General features: G+C 34.0%; 2 protein-coding genes across 3 annotated transcripts; one reads left to right on the forward strand and one right to left on the reverse strand.

Annotated features, from left to right (window-relative positions):
• Positions 1 to 4,804: 4,804 nt before the first annotated feature.
• Positions 4,805 to 16,364, reverse strand: Cdc16 (cell division cycle protein 16). Its single transcript, XM_089695458.1, has 11 exons — positions 16,070 to 16,364; positions 15,700 to 15,860; positions 15,124 to 15,256; positions 14,052 to 14,214; positions 13,335 to 13,468; positions 8,818 to 9,085; positions 7,923 to 8,059; positions 7,388 to 7,516; positions 6,159 to 6,347; positions 5,481 to 5,754; positions 4,805 to 5,083 (listed from the first exon to the last, which is right to left on the reverse strand). The coding sequence occupies exons 1-11, from the start codon at positions 16,157 to 16,159 to the stop codon at positions 4,956 to 4,958; spliced, it is 1,806 nt and encodes a 601-aa protein (XP_089551584.1). The 5' UTR covers positions 16,160 to 16,364; the 3' UTR covers positions 4,805 to 4,955.
• Positions 16,365 to 16,791: 427 nt separating this feature from the next.
• On the forward strand, positions 16,792 to 19,958 carry eIF4EHP (eukaryotic translation initiation factor 4E homologous protein). Of its 2 annotated transcripts, XM_089695462.1 has the most exons (5): positions 16,792 to 17,274; positions 17,814 to 17,978; positions 18,701 to 18,823; positions 19,135 to 19,186; positions 19,366 to 19,958. In XM_089695462.1, exons 1-5 carry the CDS (start codon positions 17,041 to 17,043, stop codon positions 19,491 to 19,493), a joined length of 702 nt encoding a protein of 233 aa, XP_089551588.1. In that variant the 5' UTR covers positions 16,792 to 17,040; the 3' UTR covers positions 19,494 to 19,958. The 2 variants fall into 2 exon arrangements, with proteins under 2 accessions (XP_089551588.1, XP_089551587.1); XM_089695461.1 differs by lacking the exon at positions 19,135 to 19,186 and having other exon boundaries at positions 16,793 to 17,274; positions 19,314 to 19,958.
• The last annotated feature ends 142 nt before the right edge of the window (positions 19,959 to 20,100 follow it).

The raw sequence follows: 20,100 nt of genomic DNA on the forward strand, positions 1-20,100 counted from the left end.
AAATAGTGCCCAATATCAGTCCAATTTTTGCTTGACTTTTGACTTAGAAAACCATTAAATTTTAATGTAAACTTCTACATACTAACGTAAAATGGGGTACAGTCGTCGACACATGTTTTTGGACAAAAATATTAAACTTTCTAATTGTAGACTTCATGTTATTGGAAATAATTATGGTATTTTCTCACATGACAAAAACTTTCGATTAAATGCATTATTATATATTTTATAAATAATAATAAATGAATGAAAGAAAATTTAAGCGTAAATGAAGTCTATTACTTCATTGCATTGTGTGTTTGTCTGAATAAAAACAGTCATTTGCAGCCAATAAAATTAATATCTTGAAAAATTGTAAAAAGGAAATAATACAGTTTCTTTTTGTATATATGTTGCAGGCAAAACTTATAACCAGTCAAAACTAGTACTGTGACATAGTTATACAAATTTTTAAAACTCTTTCCAATAGTTTCATCAATGAAAGGTTTAGCAATAAAAAACATTTTTAATTACTTACGTTATTTATTACTATTTAAAGGGCCAAAGTAATCAGAATTCTAGTTAACTAGTTCACAGCTTTTGTTAACATTCATAATATAATCAATGTAAATAGAAAAAATTGTAGTTTTAATATTGTATATAATATACATATAAAAAAATGTTCAGCGTCGCGGGCGCCGCGCGTCGTAAGCCCCATACCTATTGACCGTACGTGCATCCATTACTGCCACACTATATTGAACTTTATCACATGAGGAATACAGGTCAATTCCGTAAACGTTGTGGTACCGTCCTTGATCCGGAAAATGATTATTTTGAATAATTTTGTCAGTTAAGCATTAATAACAGCAACTTTATTTTTCATGCATGATTTACTTCATTTGATATCTTAATCCTTCAAGCGCCGTGATCTAGACAAATATATAAAATCATTGTTCCTAGCTACCGGGGTCCCATGCGACGCGCGAAGGCTTAATCATATTATTAAAATAATGTGTAATTAATAATATTGCGATTCTAAAGTAAATACTCCCTTACATAGACAATATAACAAAACAAATAATTTACACAAGACAAAAATTGTTAGAAAGAAAGTTAATAATATTGTATTCGACTGTACTCAATGTAATGTATGTAGAAGTTTACAATCAAATTTAATGGTTTTCTAGGTCAAAAGTCAAGCAAAAATTGGACTGATATTGGGCACTATTTCAAGCACAATTTTTTGAGACGTAAATTGTTCCTATAGCTCGTTCGATATTCGCGCACTGAGGTGAGTATGCTGGGCGTAGAACCTACGCCCAGCATACTCACTGAACGAAGCCTGTAACTCCGAAGTTATTCGAGCACTGTTTTTTCTTTTTGGGCACCGTTTGGCACTATTTGGGAACTATTTTTTGAAGTATGAATTATGTTTGAAGCGTATACAGATTCTCCGGACGGAGGTGAGTATGCTGGGCGAAACCTTCGTCCAGCATACTCATCGAACTATGGCTATAACTTCGCAAGTACAAGAGCACTATTTTTTTCCTTTGGGCACTATTTAGCACTATTTCAGAACAGTTTTTTGACATTCATGAAATATCAGGATTCCATGGTGAGTATGCTGGACGAAGGGACACGAATCTGATGGCATATTTATATTTAAGAAATAAAAGATTTTCATGTGGCAACTTATTTGACAACTATCAAATTGGTTGTCAAATTATTTGTCTTTTTTGCAGTTGATAAATAATTTTTAGGATTTTGTCTAAAAAATCTTCGAAAATGTCGAAAAAGCCGCTGTGATCACAAGCAAGAGGTGTTGTTTATAATGTGTATAGAAAAATATTTGATGAAGAAGGGTCAAACACATCACAATTTTCAATTTAGAAGATTTTATTGGTAAATTGGACTTACCCGCTTTGATACTTTTAATTAAAAAATATTATATGTAGGTAACTATAATATTGTTTGTTGATTGGAATATAATTTTATGAAAACTTATTACAGGAGTTTCCAATACGGCTATTCGTTAAGTCCAAGCTGTCCAAGTCAATTTTATAATGTGTATATCTTTTAATACTTACGAAAATAAACATAGTTTTATTTTACTTTTATTTTATTTTATAAAAAATTATAAGCAGTCTAGTTTTCTATCGATATAACATCGATATTTTCACATGGCATAATGATAATGAACATACAAATATAGGTATGTGTAAATAATAATATGTATTACCTGTGTAAAAGTAATATGTATATTATACATGTAAGTATGTACCTACATAATATTAAGTGGATATCTCATTATTAAGTACAGTATTGTCCACTTATGTAATGTGACTAATGATATTGAGAACAAACTAAAAAATAAGCAGTATCAAGATCGTTCAGTCCATTTTCCCTAGGGTTGCACACTCAAAATTTTGATTTCCCTAATTGCCATCAGATTCTGGTTTACCTATATGAGACATTTTTAAAGAATAGAAAAAAAAATCGATCACGGGGCTGGATTCGCGTTTTCGCCATACTTGGGCGATGCCTGACTTGAGCTACCCGTGAACAGAGCAATCGAATTTCTTCTACTCTTTCGGTTTTATATATCTAAGGAACAACCCAAAACTAAATAGCAAACATGTAAGTGTCAATGTTGTTCATATTATTAAGTTTTTAAATGTCCTTAGATTCTCAAATTACTGATTAGATAGCCCATTTATCCAGGAAGGCTACATATCAACATTCTAAGACAAAAACTCTACTTGAAGTCTACTGTGTTTAAATGTAAGCATCCTATTTCAAAGCTATCGGATAGTGATACTTTTAGTACATATTTACATGATATTTATTTAAGTATGAAACCATTGACAAAAGTTTATAAATATTTGGTAAATATACTAGCTGACCCGACAGACATTGTCCTGTCTTAGTTGCGAATATGAACGGTCAAACGCATAGAGGGTTCTAATTTATTATTAAATAGCGCCATCTATCGCATACTTACTACTTACTAATCCCGTCAACAGATATCGCCATATTATGGTTTAGAGCCAATTTAGAGCTAGGATAATTATTGTGACTGTTAAATAATAGACAAATAAAAATACAATGCGACTATAAACTGAGATGTAACCTATATTATCTTTCAAGTTAGATCAATCCGCACCCGGGGTGCAAATCATATTAAAAATCGGTTCAGTAGTTTTGGAGTCCATCGCGAACAAACAAAGTGGCACGCACTTGTTTATATATATTAGTTTTGTTCATTGCGTCTTAATGCTGACAAGTTTTATTAAGATTCAATGCATTTTGAATGATTATGGAATTATAAACTTTAAAAAAAACAGGAATGTAGGATAAAAATAAAACTACACTTTTCAATATAACCTTATATTGCATACTTAATACAGATACACGGTACTTATATACAACATTTACATTGAGATTGTGTTAGGTAATCCGAAATTCAATTTCGAATTTTTATACTAGATAGTTACATTCAATAATGATCATAGAGTTGTCTATACTTAATTAAGTTAATAACCATAGAGTATAGACAACCATAATATGATATATGAAGACTTGATGACAAGATACATACACGAAAGATTTTAAATAGTTGATTGAATTGAACACTCTTTTGCTACTTTGAAAGATACAAACAAGACGTGTTTTGTAATAAGATGGTTTGTGGAGTAATGAAAAGTGAAAATAGTCCATAATAATTTATAATTTTAAACGTAAAAAAACTGTTACAAATTAAGAGAATATTTGGCAAAAATAGTTGGTAATTTGAATTTAATAAAATTCCAATATCAGATCATTTAAATTACAATTTCTTTAGATTTCAGTTATCAATACTTAAACTACATAAAACTGAATGGACACATCAATACAGGTAAATTAGCTTGGAGAAATTTTTGCGTTTGTAGTAGTGTATGGTCAGCAAATAAAAAAAAACAACATTTTATTTTTAGTTTTTATTCAAGTATATAATATTAATATTATTAATATTTTATTAGTTCCAAACATTACAAGCAGTGCCGATTTTTACTTCAGTGAAGACGTGTATGAATTAGGTGTTCTCCGGCCAAAAATGTAAACCACGGTAAAAGTGAAACTGTTCGAACGGTTCCGAACACTGCTTTGTGTAGCGCATGTCGCGTGACGGTCGGCTGCCGAGTAGGTATACCTACTCGGCAGCCGCGATACACGCGACATGCGCTACACAGACCAAAAAGTTTGAGACGATGTAATAAAAGTTTCACTTTAATAACAAACAATAACAACAATCAACAAATACAAAATTTAACAATTAAACTACGTAATAATTATAATTTTCGAATAAAATGTGTGCTTTATGTTCTAACGGTACCAAGCGACTGACGCCGGACTGCACGAGGCACCTGCGGGCTGCGGACAGCGTAAACTGGTTTATTCTGGTTTTGTGCGTGTTTCCACTTTCCACTATCAAGTGACGATTTATTTATTTGTTTTGTTTCGTAATTATTATGGTCAAATATTAATTACGAAACAAATTATTATGAACAAGATATTTTATTGTTTCACGGTATTCGCCTTGTCATTGGCTCAAGGACGTAAAATTGAATGATATATTATTTTTTTTATAAAGTCAAAACCATTTTCTTTAAAACATAAATCAGAGTATTGCTAGGGATAAGTATAAAATTAAATAGTAATGTTAGGATATCGAAACATTTTTGTATAGGCTAGAACGATATAATGGAAACGCGCTCTAAGATCTGAGTAATATACACACCACTACATATGCAAAAATTTCTCGAGACTAATTTCACTGTACTGCCTTACTGTTTAATTATACTTAGTACACATAAATAGCACTGTATAACTTAAATTCAACTTCACTAAAAACGAATAAATTGTCTATGAAATCCTTTCAGTCTTGCCTGCCTTTTCTCGTTCAGTGTTGCCATCAATTTTCTTGTCTTATTAGATCAGTCGAAGCTCATGCTCATATCGGATGTGTTGGTGACGTCATGCTGTGATGTGAGGGCCACCGGGGTGGAGGGAGGGGGGAGGGAGAGGGTCACCGGGGGGAATGGGAATTGGGGGACTTCCTCCTCTGCAAGAAAATTGTAAGTATATAAATTTAAATAAAAATTTATTACTTAATATTTTCGTATTGTAATAAACGAGGTAGGGGTATGTTGTAAAGAGAGAAAATATGTAATTGAGAGGAATGTTTTTTTTTTTCAATTTTTGTAGCGAAATAACGCTCAAACTTTTGGATCGAATTTGAAATTTTTTTAACAATTATAGTTTCATTATTACTGTGCGATATAGGCTAAAATTAATATTTTAATGAATTTAATGTGTCAATTGAAGCGAGTGTCTGTTAAAGATTGATTGACGGTAGTAACTAGTCGTACATAGCCACAATAAATTTGTAACTGCTTCAAACCGCAAATTAGTGCCGCATGACCGCAACGCAAACATTCTACTAAAAGCTACTAACTTACCATTAAGCAGATCCAATCTTTCCACAACCGCATCTAGTAGTGCAGCGGCTACCACATTATCTGGTTCCTTCGCCAAAGCCGCATGTAGAGCATCAGCAGCAGGCGCAGTTTGACCAGAGAGCGCGAGGCAGAGCCCCCGAGCCGCAAGCGAAGCCCCCCGAGCGGGGCGGAGCGCTAGGGCTCGCGCGTGCCACGTGGCCGCTTCGCTTGGAGAGCCGAGGGCTCGGACTGCGTGCCCTATTGCATCGAGGGTTGCTGCCCAACAGGGTTTTAGCTGGGAATCAATGTAATGGTGTTATTTAAAAACATGTGGAAATAAAATGAAATAAATAAAAAACAAGTGTGTGGAACGAAGGTGGAATTCTCCAAAGAAAAAGGGAGGATCCTCGACCAGTTAAGGCCGTTAAGGCCCGAATGAATGATGTTGGAAAATTATATGCTCGGTAGCGAATAAATTCTATAATATTATATAATTTTCTAGAAATTTAATACTGCACTGTTGTAACCAATTATATTACAAGAAAAAAAGGTGTCTATAGATTATTATTAGCATTCCGGAAGTGGCATGTCAATATGTGGCTAATTAGCCACATTAATAACTGAATACATAAATTAGTATTAACTATAAACATAAAATATTTTTAATAACTTGTTTTAACTTGTTTAACTTGTGCACACCTGGTCAGCGGGCCCCGCGAGGTGCAGGGCCCTCAGCCACAGGGCCTTCGCGGCCTCGCAGTCCCCCGCGGCGTAGGCCCCCGCGCCCGCCTCGTGCGCGATGGCCGCGCTGGTCACGCAACGCTTTATACGCTCCCAACGACACTTTTTGTCTACTTGTGAGTCGTCCATTGCGGTCTCGCCGGGGGACTAGTAAATATAAAAAACGTAGAATAAATATTTAAATCTATAGTAATATTATTAAGCTTAAGAGTTTGTTTGAACGCGCTATTCTCAGGAACTACTGGTCCGAATTGAAAAATTATTTCGGTTAGATAGTCCATTTATCGAGGAAGGCTATAGGCTACCATAACCATTACGCTAAAACCAACAGAAGCGGAGCAACGCGGGTGAAACCACGAAGCGTAGCTAGTATAAAAATAATTATATAAAGAAAGAGAAATATGTAAGGATCCAGCTCGAAGGATCAAAAATTAAATTATAGATCCGGCTCGAAGGACCAAAATGTAATAAAATAGACGTAAAAAATTTAAGTGAAACACAGATCCGTCTTGAAGGACCATTATTGAAATTTATGAATAGAACCTTTTTTTATTATAAGTGGATCCAACTCGAAGGACCATACGTAATTTCAATAGACAATTTTAATTGTAATTAAATCTTGACTCAAAGGACCATGAGCTGAATTTAAATATGGAAATATTTTGTTCATTAATATTGCAGAATGTAGATGAATAACGAGTCCGGTTTCCATGAGTTGAATTGAAAATGCAAAAATATTTTGTCACTCATGTTATAGGTAAATAACTAATCAGACTAGAAGGTCCATGAGTTGAAATGAAAAATTAACTTTTCTCTTCTTTTATATGATAGATGAATCGCGTATCCGGCTCGAAGGACCACAAGTAGAATGTAAAAGTAAATTTTTCTAATATTATTGTGTAAATGATAACTTTTGCAATAAAACAATATTATCACCATGTAATTGTAAAGCTATCATATATCTATACTAATATTATAAAGCTGAAGAGTTTGTTTGTTTGTTTGAACGCGCTAATCTCAGGAACTACAGGTCCGATTTGAAAAATTCTTTCAGCGTGAGATAGCCCATTTATCAAGGAAGGCGAATGAGAAGATATTTATTTATAACAGAGAATTGCGGACAAAATCACAGGGCACAGCTAGTGCATAATAAATACTTATTTAAAATCGAAAACAATAATACTCACTTCAGCATTGCTATGCAATATGGCCGCTCTTGTTAAGAACCGTTCACACATGTTAATATTATTGAGTAAGGAACACTCCACACCGACATAGAGCGGTGGTAGATAACTGCCCGGCATTAGTTGACTCGCCTTAAACAAACCAATATTTTGAATTAAAACCTCTATTACATTACCTCTATTAAAGCAAATAAATTATTACTAAAATAATGAGACTTTTAAAGAATAGAAAAAATCCATCACGACGCCTAGAGGCTAGACGTTGCCCCGGATTGGCAAAAAGACGCGAGCTCGAATCCCGCCTCGCGAATTAATTTTTTCTTTTCTTAAAAAATGTCATTTATAAAGCATTTCAATGGTACAAAACTAAATATTAAACTGCATAATGCTTTGAACAAAAGTATAACAGATAGAAGTGGAGATAAATTATACCCATTACAGAAAAAGTGCTCAACGCCGCTAAAGAAGTTTTCACTTCAATAAACTATTTACCAGTTGTGTGTAGAGAAAAACCTAAAATAGTTATAAAATGTAATACCTTAAAATAAGCAGCAATAGCTTGATCATGTTCGTTATCAGCTGCAAAACTATGTCCGTACGTGAGCCACACGCATCCCGCGCTCGGCTCCAAAGAACACGCTTTGCTGAGGTAGCGACGGGCGAATTCGTTCTTACCTGTTATTTAAAAAAGATTGTACTCATTACAATATACAATAATTTATTTTGGCAAAATTGACGGAAAAAAATAAAACTTCATTACTTGAAACGAGGGGCAATTAATATTATTTCATTTTGTAATAAATTCAACCATAACAAGTAAGAATGTCACCATTCTAAGATTACAAATGGGAAACGACATAGACTGATACCACACCGCGGACACTCCATACAAAATGATCGTTTTGACAGTCACACTGTAGAGACTGCAAATGTGTGTGTTAACGCTTTATGGTTGGCACATTTGTGACTAGCGTAAAAAAAATTCGCGTTTTTCTGATGAAATACATCCGTAAACAGCACAATATCTAACCATTTTCTATACGAAAAACGATAATCACAAATCCAAAATAATAAAATTACTTTAAGTCAATTTGATTAATGTTGTCAATCTTCGTTGCGTATCGTCCTTGCAGAAAAATATGGCCCATTTTATGTCTGATCGCGCGGGGGTGAGGTAAGTTTAATTTTGGCGGGAGGCGGAGAGTGTCCGTTCTGTAGCGTTTAGCTACTATTATGTATTCTGTGCTGATACTACAATAATTGATACTTTCACTTTCAGTTTGAGTCAAGTCCATGAACCATTTATGAATAAAACCAAAATATTTATGATTCAATTAGGTTCATCTTTATTTTTCAATTTAAAATTCAATTCAATAACAAATCGAAATTTATAATACCAGTAAAAAATGCAACATAACAATAAAACAACTCACCAATCAAATAATAATAGCATCCGACCGCGAACCACGAGGTCCACACAAGCGGGTACGCGTCCACGAGCGTGTGCGCGAACGCGAACAGTTCGGCCGCTCGCTTGAGCTCCACGAGACACGCGACACGCACGTCCGCGCACGCCCACGGCCCGGCGCCGTCTAACACTTTGAGCGCTTGTTCCCACTCCCCGCAAGCCGCTAGACGGCGCCCACGCGCTTCTAGCCCGGTTATACTGCGGGCACGGGCCAGTTCTACCACCGTGCGGGACTACAGACAGTAATATAGCACCCAGTTAGTGTATTTTTGAAGTCACTTTTTTTAATATAAAATAAAACACTAACATGATAGTGGTATTTAAGGGGGCGCATAAAGCAAAATAACCAATCTTCTATTAGATGATACGTGTAATATGCAAGACCAAATCTAAAAAATAAAATATATATCAAACAAGATGATATGTTCAACGATTCTGTTTAATCAAAAACATAAAATATTAAAATTTACTCGATAAAAAAAAATCACCAAGTTAGCTCTAATTTTCACACTTTTACGTTTTCTACTTGACATGGTAATACTTATTATGATTTTTTTTTCATAAACAATTATATTAAAACATTTGCAAGATATTTGTCAGAGCATTTTGTGTAATTACTTTTACTTTTGGTTTTATCTGCGATAAACCACTTTTATCGTGACAAAATCAAACGTTTATCTCGAGAAAAAAAGAGCGCCAAAAGTGGTTTATCGCAGATAAAACCAAAACTAAAAGTAATTACACAAAATGCTCTGACAAATATCTTGCAAATGTTTTAATATAATTGTTTATGAAAAAAAAATCATAATAAGTATTACCATGTCAAGTAGAAAACGTAAAAGTGTGAAAATTAGAGCTAACTTGGTGATTTTTTTTATCGAGTAAATTTTAATATTTTATGTTTTGGTACGGCAGCTAGTAACGTTTAAAAAAAAGTCATTTTAGTATAGTTGGTTTTTTGATATACTGTTCCTCTTGCTATTTCGGTTAGAGTCCGGGCTGTCTGGCTGGCCGCAGTGGTTGCGTTTAGTAGTGCGCATCTTATCTGCACAGGAAAATATCCTTAATTTTAAGTCATTTTTAACGCGTAATTTTTAATCTTTTGCCTTTAGATAGATCCATCAGACATAATTTGTTTATTGCAAGACATTTTTTTCGTTGTTAAATAGGTGCCAGACGCAATTTTTTATTTCGCTTTTATAAAAAATTCAAATTATTTTAGTATGTCTGTAATTTTCATATTATGTTCTTCAAACATAATATAATCTAAAATTAATTAGCCAGACGCTAATTCGATTGTTAAGTATTAAATATGTACAAATAAAAACGTAGTGAAAGTAGGTAAGCATAACAATTTGATGATTGTGTATATGGAGAGATAGTTTAAAGTGCAAGAGAGATAGAAAGGGTCGGCCGTGAAAATTAAATAACAATAAACAATAACTTTTTTTTTTCGAAAATATAAGATGCATAGAAATTGAATTGTTCCTACTCTAGGATTCCCTGTGTTGTGAGAACAAGTACCTTCCATGGTACATTTTATTCCTTAGGCTAAAAAATAAACTATGTACATCAACAATCTTCTATACAAAACAATTTTTTTTATTACTTAACTAGCGACCCGCCCTGGCTTCGCACGGGTTCGCAATGCTGATACTAAATACACTACAGAAAAACTGTGAACGTTGTTTAAAAAAACATAGCGGCCCGCTCCGGCTTCGCACAGGTATAAAATATATAACCGGGCGGCCGGCCGGTACCGCCGCAAACGTTACGTCCCGCAATTTTTCAAACTCAAACATTTATTTATTCAATTAGACTCCTTATATAACTTTTATAACACTTTTGAAACGTCATTACATATTTTAAAATTTACCACCGATTCCGAAAGCAGTATCTACGGAGAAGAACCGGCAAGAAACTCCATATATATCCAATATCCATACTCCTCCATATCCATAAATCTGTAATATCTTCGAAAATATTCACTTAAATCATACGGTGTAAAGGGCCATATAGATCTATATTAAATGAACAATGTATTTAAGGTATTTTATTGGTTAAGGATTTATTTATTTATTTATTTATTTATAACTCTTTATTGCACAAACTAAAATATGACAAAAATACCATTAATACATAAGAAAGACATAGTTTGTACAAGAGGCGGCCTTATTGCTAAGCAGCAATCTCTACCAGGCAACCTGATGGAAAGGAAATGTATGAAGTTACAGTATTTATGCTGTATTGGTTAAAATCGCTTCGAAAATTAGCTATTATTTGTCGTAAAAAGTAAATGACAAAAAAAAGTTATTGTGGGTTATCCATAAGAGATAGACATATTATACCATCACGGACTTTTCTGTAGACCTTTTCAATGTGTACACTGTACAATACTTAGTACATTATTTTGATAAAACTCGTAGGGCCTGCGTTTCAGCCTGCGTTTGCAATGTAAGCGGAAAAAATGTAGTTATTTACGACATCACATTAGAAACCTCAAAAATAACAGTACTTCTCCACTATTTAATGGATGTTATTATACATATAAACCTTCCTCTTGAATAACTCTATCTGTTAAAAAGAACCGCATCAAAATCCGTTGCGTAGTTTCAAAGATTTAAGCGTACAAAGGGACATAGGGACAGAGAAAGCGACTTTGTTTTATACTATGTGTAGTGATGATGATGATAACAATTATATATAAATCTCGTGTCACAATGTTTGTCCTCAATGGACTACTAAACCACTTAACCGATTATAATAAAATTCGCATACCATGTGCAGTTTGATCCAACTTGAGAGATAGGATAGTTTAAACATGTAGGTACCACGGGCGAAGTCGGGGCGTACCGCTAGTATACCTATATAAATTCATGCTAACTATACTTTAGTTAAATTCAATACAAACTTAAACATGCGAGTGTGTGTGTGTGTGTGTGTCGTGTGTGGTGTGTGTGGTGTGTTGTGTGTGTATGTGTGTACATCAATATTGAAACTAATTTTTTAGTTGTCTCAAGCTTCCAATTTCAAAAACTCTTCAGTCTGAATGTATACCGTAATTTTAATTTATTTTTCACTTTTATGTTTTTTTTTTTCATTTTAACTTTTATTTAAGAACAAGTGTAAATAATATTGTATTCTTGCAATTATTTCCTGTCGCATAATTAAAATACACAAGCTGATGAGTAGCATGCTTCATTACTTTTATTTATTTATACACATTATTTAATACTTAACAATCGAATTAGCGTCTGGCTAATTAATTTTAGATTATATTATGTTTGAAGAACATAATATGAAAATTACAGACATACTAAAATAATTTGAATTTTTTATAAAAGCGAAATAAAAAATTGCGTCTGGCACCTATTTAACAACGAAAAAAACGTCTTGCAATAAAAAAATTATGTCTGATGGATCTATCTAAAGGCAAAAGATTAAAAATTACGCGTTAAAAAATGACTTAAAATTAAGGATATTTTCCTGTGCAGATAAGATGCGCACTACTAAACGCAACCACTGCGACCAGCCAGACAGCCCGGACTCTAACCGAAATAGCAAGAGGAACAGTATATCAAAGAACCAACTATACTAAAATTCTCTCTTGTCAACGTTGGTAGCTCCTATACGATTTTTGATTAAACAGAATCGTTGAAAATATCATCTAGTTTGATATACCTATATTTTATTTTTTAGATTTGGTCTTGCATATTACATGTATCATCTAATAGAAGATTGGTTATTTTGCTTTATGCGCCCCCTTAAGCTAGTTAGTTGTGAACTGATTTTTAGGCATAGACAAAATTTTCATTGGATAGAGATTTTTCATTGAGACGCTTCTAGCCCGGTTATACTGCGCGCACGGGATGGTCTACCACCGTGCGAGACTACACACAGTAATATGGGAGTTAAATGTCTTCTTGACAATTTTCTAAGTCGATAAAGATTAGTTTACCATCAAACAAAGATTTTAAAAATATCTCTGTTAGCCTCGAGCCTCTTATTTTTAGCAAATAAATATTTCTCTCTAAAGAAATAATAATCACAAAGAATTATAAAAATAGAGGGGGGGGGACATACTTTTTACGACTTTGAGAGCTGATATCTCAAAAACCGTTCACTTTAAGAAAAATGTTTTTTAGAAAACTTTATATCATTTTAAAAGACCTTTCCATTGATACCCCACACGGGTATGTACATCGAAAAAAAAAATTTCATCCCTCAGTTACATGTATGGGGGGCCCCACCCCCAATTCTTTTTTTTACTATTTAGTGTCATATTTTTGTAGCGGTTCATACAACACATATTCCCATCAAATTTCATCACTGTAGTACTTATAGTTTCCGAGTAAATCGGCTGTGACAGACGGACAGACGGACAGACGGACAGACGGACATGACGAAACTATAAGGGTTCCGTTTTTGCCATTTTGGCTACGGAACCCTAATTAAAAAATATAAAAGACAAAATTGACTCACACTGTCGCCCTCTGTCGGCGTATTCTTTATAGGCGCATATCGCAAGAGCCGCTCTCGATACGCGACTCGCAACAACGCTGCCTCTGCTGCGTTCAGTTGGTTGTTTATGGGCAGAGATTCTATTAGTTCATTCTCTGGAATATTTTAAATTTAACAATTTTACATTTTTGCCTGTAGTATTATAATCAAGTCCTTTGAGTAACTCAACTATTTAGATGCAGGTATAAAATTCGCATTGTTTTGCAATTTGTATAAAATGTCTATTTTACTGAGTTCCCTGTTAATAGCATTAAAAGTAAATTGTATTAGATAAAATGAATAAATTATCTGTCTGTAGATGGAAGGCCTCTAAAAGTTGAATATACCAGCCAACTGCGTTCACTATAAAGCAAAAACAATAAAGATATTTACTTACTTCAATATCCTTTTATTAAAATACATAAAGTGTGTAGCTGTTATATATTATACAACTAGCTTACCGCCCGCGGCTTCGCCCGCTTTGTCTAAAACCTAATAAATTATATACTAGAACCTTCCTCTTGAATCACTCTATCTATTAAAAAAAACCGCATCAAAATCCGTTGCGTAGTTTTAAAGATTTAAGCATACAAAGGGACATAGGGACAGAAAAAGCGACTTTGTTTTATACTATGTAGTGATAGTGAAGATCCATAATTTCATTAGAATATGAGGTATTAACCATAAATTATAACTCACCCTGACTAGGTGTAAGCGCATGTTGTTCCAGCAACAGATCCAGAGCTTCAAAGCAAGCTACATCAGCTCGAAGGGCAGATGTTAGTGCTTCTATAGCAGCTTCTCGCCTTTCTAGACATGTTAGTGCTTTTGCTTGCCATACAAGTACTCCGGCAAGGGCTCTCTGGAAACATAATATATTTCATTGATTGGGGGTATTTTTTAGACACATATACAGTGTGTCCGGACATGACATACCGATATTTGAAGGGGCTATTCTCCAGGTATTTTTATCGACAATTCAACCCCTCTACAGTCCCTTACCTCACCCCCCTCAAAATGGCAAACCTATCAATTCGGATAGTGAATTTATGAAAATTGTAATAACTTCGAAAGTGAGTGTCACAAAATACTAAATTTGGTTTTATTTGAACAATAACAAGTTATTCTAGGGACCACTAAACAAATTTAATTGATAAGAGTGATGAAACATACTTTAAAAAATTCGAAAACCATTTTGAGGGGGGTGAGGTAGGGGACTGTAGAGGGGTTGAATTGTCGATAAAAATACCTGGAGAATAGCCCCTTCAAATATCGGTATGTCATGTCCGGACACACTGTATATTAAAGACCCTGATTGTGAGCCTTGTATATTATTAACTAGCTGCACTTCGCGGTTTCACCCGTATGGCTCTGCTTCTGTTGGTCTTAGCGTGATGATATATAGCCTTCCTCGATAAATGGGCCTACTAACTTTGAAAGAATTTTTCAAATCAAATGAAATTAGCGCTATCAAACAAACAAACTCTTCAGCTTTATAATATTAGTATAGATTTCGAGAATATTAAAAAAATATTTTCTATTAAAACAAGGAACTAGACTAACGAAAGTTCAACATAGTTTTGGGACGATTTTTCCTTGGTTAAAACCTATCCCTCGAAAAATTAAAACAAAAATATAAAAACTTCACTTGCCAAAAGGAGGTAAAGTAACACATTTTTCAAATGGTGGTTTAAAAGATATTTATCAAATAAGTTTTAACCAATAATTGAAAAATCAGCCATCAAACCATTGCATGTATACCTATACCTACATTATGAGTTTGATCCATGTTTCTGGGCTCCAATAGTGCTGGAAAACACTCCTCCATGAGGTTGAGTGCTGTAGATGGTTCTTTGGCTGTAATAAAAGCTCTCATCGCCACTCCGAGGCATAATAAATGATTTCTGCAAAAATAAGTCCATGGTTAAGTCCAACATGTCAATATAAAGTTAAAATAACTCAAAATTCTTAATATAAAAAATAGTGTAATGATCTTATAGCATTTGTATATTAGACAAGTATATTTAAGTGTTGTTTGAAATTATTATAATCTGGGTTTATGTCTACACTAGCTGTGCCCTGTGGTTTTACCCGCAGTGCTCTGCTCCTGTTGGTCTTAGCGTAATGATATATAGCCTATAGCCTTCCTCGATAAATGGGCTATCTAACACCGAAAGAATTTTTTATATCGGAATTTTTCAAATCGGAGATTGGAATGTTACATTATCACAGTAAAATACTTTGTCTAAAAGTTGTTTTCACATTTTGATTATTTCATAAGGCAAGAGATGCTATTTGCCTTAATATCTCTTGCCTTAAGCTATAGAAAAAGTAAATAGAATATTACGTATGTAATCCCCTTGAAGTGATAGCGTGTGCTGCTCTATGCAGCTCCCCCTTTGCTAACAAGGTGCTAGCCAGCAGCCATATATCGTCACCACTAGGTGTATCCAATCCACTGGAAGCTGCAGCTGCATCTGCCCAGAAGAAAGCACTCGTCCATTGGCCCTGAAAAAAAATTATTTGTTAACATACAAAATGAAAATAGGAGTGGGAAAAGGATATTTTAGTTACTTAACAAACTTCTTACGTATTATTATGATTTCAAATAGATACCAGTTGAATAAAATTGAATTTTAAGTATAATTTTAATAAGGATACTACGTTTATTCTTATAATTGTAATAAGTTACAACTATGGACACAGGATTGTCTTACCAATTCAGAGTATTGCTTTACAAGGGAGCGCATAAAGTCCACATTCAAACAATCTACATTATTTCTTGTACACGATTCTGCCTTAGCCATGTTTTATAAAATAGTATAGTCTTAAATCCACTACGTAACTATTTGTCTATCTCTCTGTGGTCTATCTATATTAAAAATACACTGTCTCTATTCCACTATTTTATAATTTGTACGCTTTTTAATTTAACACAAAAAAGGGCAAAAAATGATTATGGAATTTGTTTATCGCGCTAAAATAAATTCGTTGGGACAAAAATTGATTTATTTGACAATTCAGATTTGTTTTGTACACTGACAATTTTTTGACATAAAGAGATGCCTAATGAAAAATATAAAATCGATTTTCGTAATAGTTCCTTCGATCTATTACTTTTAATTATTTTAACAAAGTTTTATAATGTTAATAGAAATATAATTTAAATATATTTTTTATTAAAAATAGGTATGTACTGTACATAACAAAAAGAACTTATAATATTTTACATATTATTTTTATACGTGTATGCTTAAAAAGTGTAATTTATATTTAATCAGTTCGCGAACTAAACTTTAAATGAAACTAATCTATGATATAGTTTTTCATTTTTACTCTAAATATTTAAAAACCGACTAACAGTAACTACATTTCTATCATGAATATAATAATAGAACGTCCCTAAAATGGGACACCCTAGGCCTTAAATCATTTTTCCCATGCTGTCATCTGACAGTTTGAATTTTGATGACGGAAAGAAAAAGGTTAAATACAGAAAAAGAGGGAATAGGCTGATTATGATTAATTGAGAGAATAAGTTAATTAAATAATTCCTAAAATAGTATAATTATATTGCGAATTGTATTAGTTAAATTTATAAATACAGTCCTTATAATAGAAACCTAAACTAGTGAGCAACGTGTCCTAGGTTAGGCCGTTATAGGAATCATGTTATTACTGGCGTAACATGACAGAAAGGAAAATGTGCAAATTCTATAATTTAAACGTGCCTGAACGACGCGCTGGTGACATTGGACTTCAAAACCACGGGGGCAACGAGGAGGATGATAGGAACCAAGATGACCCTATGCAGCCTTACGTGCCCCCAAATGAGCATAAGTTGGAATATAGTTATTGGATGTGGTTCTCGAGGCGGCCGCCCGCCAGAGAGCTATCGAATACAACTACTGGTTATGGACAGGTAAACTGACCATAAGGCCATTTAAACCAAGCCTTGCAATGTACACATTTGTTATGTCTTTTTGATTGTATTCCGGTTTATTATTGTTTGCTATTTTAAAACTTAAATTAATGTAGAAGTTATCCTCTTTGTAAATAATTTATTGATTGAGTTAATAACATCAAACAACTTTGGATATCATTAATCTATTTTAACTTTTAGGCAATCCACATATTTCTATTAATTAAATTAAATACAGAAAGAAACATAAACATTTTATTTTGTGAGCTTAGTAAAAATATAAGTCTCAAAAAACATACTAAATACAACAGGGATTTTCTCAGATATATATGTATTTATAATAATGGAATGCATTAAAGCTAAAATCTATTTAATTGCCCATATAGAAAGTTATATTTCTTGATATGTTTCCAATAGTTTAGAAGTAGATACAAAAACAACTTAAACTTGCATAGATTTAATTTTGATTTCATAGCATATGAATTCCTCTAAACAATTTTCTATTGCACAATTTCACGTTTAAAAAACATTTTTTCCAGGCTTTAAGAATGGTAGGTTGTGTTGGTTCAGTGGAACAATGGTGGGGTCTGTACACGCACTTAGCGAGGCCCCACGAGCTGCCGCCTCTCTCCGACCTGCACCTGTTCAAACTGGGCATCAAACCCATGTGGGAGGACCCGGCTAATGTTAATGGTGGTAAATGGGTAAGTTAATTAAAATAAAAATATGGAATTGTTAATAAAGTGTAATATTATATCTTTTATTTTTGTAAAACTAAATCTTATATATAAAATTCTCGTGTCACAATGTTAGTCTGCATACTCCTCCGAAATGGGTGGACCGATTCTCATGAAATTTTCTGTGCATATCGGGTAAGTCTGAGAATCGGCCTACATCTATTTTTCATATGTACCACGGGCGAAGCCGGGGCGGACCGCTAGTCTATAATATAAAAATGAATCGCAAAATGTGTTGGTAAGCGCATAACTCGAGAACGGGTGGACCGATTTCGATAATTCTTTTTTTATTATATTCCTTGAAGTACGAGGATGGTTTTTATGTAGAGAAAACGTAAATATGTACCACGGGCGAAGCCGGGGCGGACCGCTAGTATTTTATAAAATTTGATTCATGGAAATGTAAAGAAAATCTTTCACCCCCTTTTATTGTCAAACTAGATGTTTTAAATTTGTGATTGTACATAAAATGAAATATAGTTACATTGTATTCAATTTTTAAACCACATTTTGAACTTCAAAACCACCTGTTGAAGACTGACCCTATTACAAGACTTTTTGAAAGCCAAAGCTCTCTCTTGATGATATGCTATACAACCTAGTTTGCTAAACTATTTATTGTACATTACCCTAAAAACATTTCAGGCTACTACTTATTATAGTGTAAAAGATATAAAAAATAATTGCAGGTGGTGAGGCTAAGAAAGTCGCAAACTGGTAGAGCCTGGGAGGATTTGTGTATGGCAATGCTGGGGGAACAGTTCATGGTTGGTGCAGAGCTCTGTGGGGTAGTGCTCTCTGTTCGCTTTCAGGTGAGTCTACTACATATAATAATAGGTGGTGAATTTAGACGGAACTGAGCAGAATAAGAAGTAAAAATTCACTAGTTTAGACGACTTCAACTTTGATAATAATTTTGTTTTGGGCAACCCATACAAATTTGTATTTTTATTACAGGCAAATAACAATACTTCTTAATTAAAACATGTTTTAATTAATTTATTAAATAATATGTTCATACAAAGTGTTTCAGCATACCTGAATTAAAATCTGCTTATAGTATACTTACCTGCATTCACAACATCAAAAGAAATCCTTCATAACACAGTTTAATCAAATACAGGAGGATCACCTAGCCGTCTGGCACCGGACGGCATCTGACATAGCCGCCGCGGGTCGGCCAACAGCATATCTGAATTAAAAACTGCTTATAGTATATTTACCCCCATTTACAACATAAAAATGGAATCCTGTATTACACAGTTTATTTATTTATTTTAACATCATCAATTCCATATACAGGAGGACCACCTAGCCGTCTGGCATCGGACGGCATCTGACATAGCCGCGGCAGGTCGGGTGAGAGACGCTCTACGTCGTATCCTCCAACTGCCCGCAACCGTGCCCATAGAATACAAGGCCCACGGTGACTGCCTGAGAGCCACCGCCTCAAGGGCAGAGGAAACAACCGAACGCACGTAGCCCACTGAACGCCTCACTCAGTTTTACATCAAGTGCTCTTTGTAACACCCTGTATATACAAGGTGTTTTTTGGTCGTACAAGTTTTGTTTGTCAGTTTCTTTATGCATTTTATCGTTGTATTGGTTAGTTTCAGTTTGTGTTCAAGCGTGATTGTCACCATGAAATTGTTAATGAGGGTAGTCGATACCAAAGTATTAAAGTTTTAAGTCCAATGCATTTATGTGATTGATATATAGCACAAATATTTGTTGTTTCATTTTTTTTTCGGTAGTTTCATTTCCAAAATGCGTGTAAAATTGAGTGAGGTAGCGCCGTGTACGTCGTACGATTCTCACAAGGATTAGTGTACATAAAGTGTTCAGATAGTAACGCAGAGATTGTGAGATATTGCCATACCCCGCTGACAACTTGTACAGTGAAAAGAACTGCTATACAGATAATAAATCAGATTTTTCATACTTTAATGTTTGTTTTTATGGCCTTCCCCAGTGTTGTACGTTGAAATGTTAATGTTGAATCAACAGTCATATAGAGATAATTATTGTGTCATTGTGTCAAGCAGGGATGTAACGGAGGTAGTTTTATCGGAACCGAAATCGGAATCGG

Source organism: Colias philodice, chromosome 5, assembly GCF_061535455.1.
Source record: "Colias philodice isolate Cphi_HAF_F1 chromosome 5, ilColPhil1 Martin Lab GWU primary, whole genome shotgun sequence".
NCBI classification, from domain to species: domain Eukaryota; kingdom Metazoa; phylum Arthropoda; class Insecta; order Lepidoptera; family Pieridae; genus Colias; species Colias philodice.

What these genes read in the sequence shown, in the direction of transcription:
- Cdc16 (XM_089695458.1), bottom strand. Translation starts at nt 16,159, where the DNA reads ATGGCTAAGGCAGAATCGTGTACAAGAAATAATGTAGATTGTTTGAAT. An exon ending in TAAAGCAATACTCTGAATTG is followed by an intron (nt 15,861 to 16,069) that starts GTAAGACAATCC and finishes ATTTTTTTTCAG; the next exon opens with GGCCAATGGACGAGTGCTTT. An exon ending in TATTGCATAGCAATGCTGAA is followed by an intron (nt 6,348 to 7,387) that starts GTGAGTATTATT and finishes TATATTTACTAG; the next exon opens with TCCCCCGGCGAGACCGCAAT.
- eIF4EHP (XM_089695462.1), top strand. Translation starts at nt 17,041, where the DNA reads ATGACAGAAAGGAAAATGTGCAAATTCTATAATTTAAACGTGCCTGAA. An exon ending in CAACTACTGGTTATGGACAG is followed by an intron (nt 17,275 to 17,813) that starts GTAAACTGACCA and finishes CATTTTTTCCAG; the next exon opens with GCTTTAAGAATGGTAGGTTG. An exon ending in ATCTGACATAGCCGCCGCGG is followed by an intron (nt 19,187 to 19,365) that starts GTCGGCCAACAG and finishes TAGCCGCGGCAG; the next exon opens with GTCGGGTGAGAGACGCTCTA.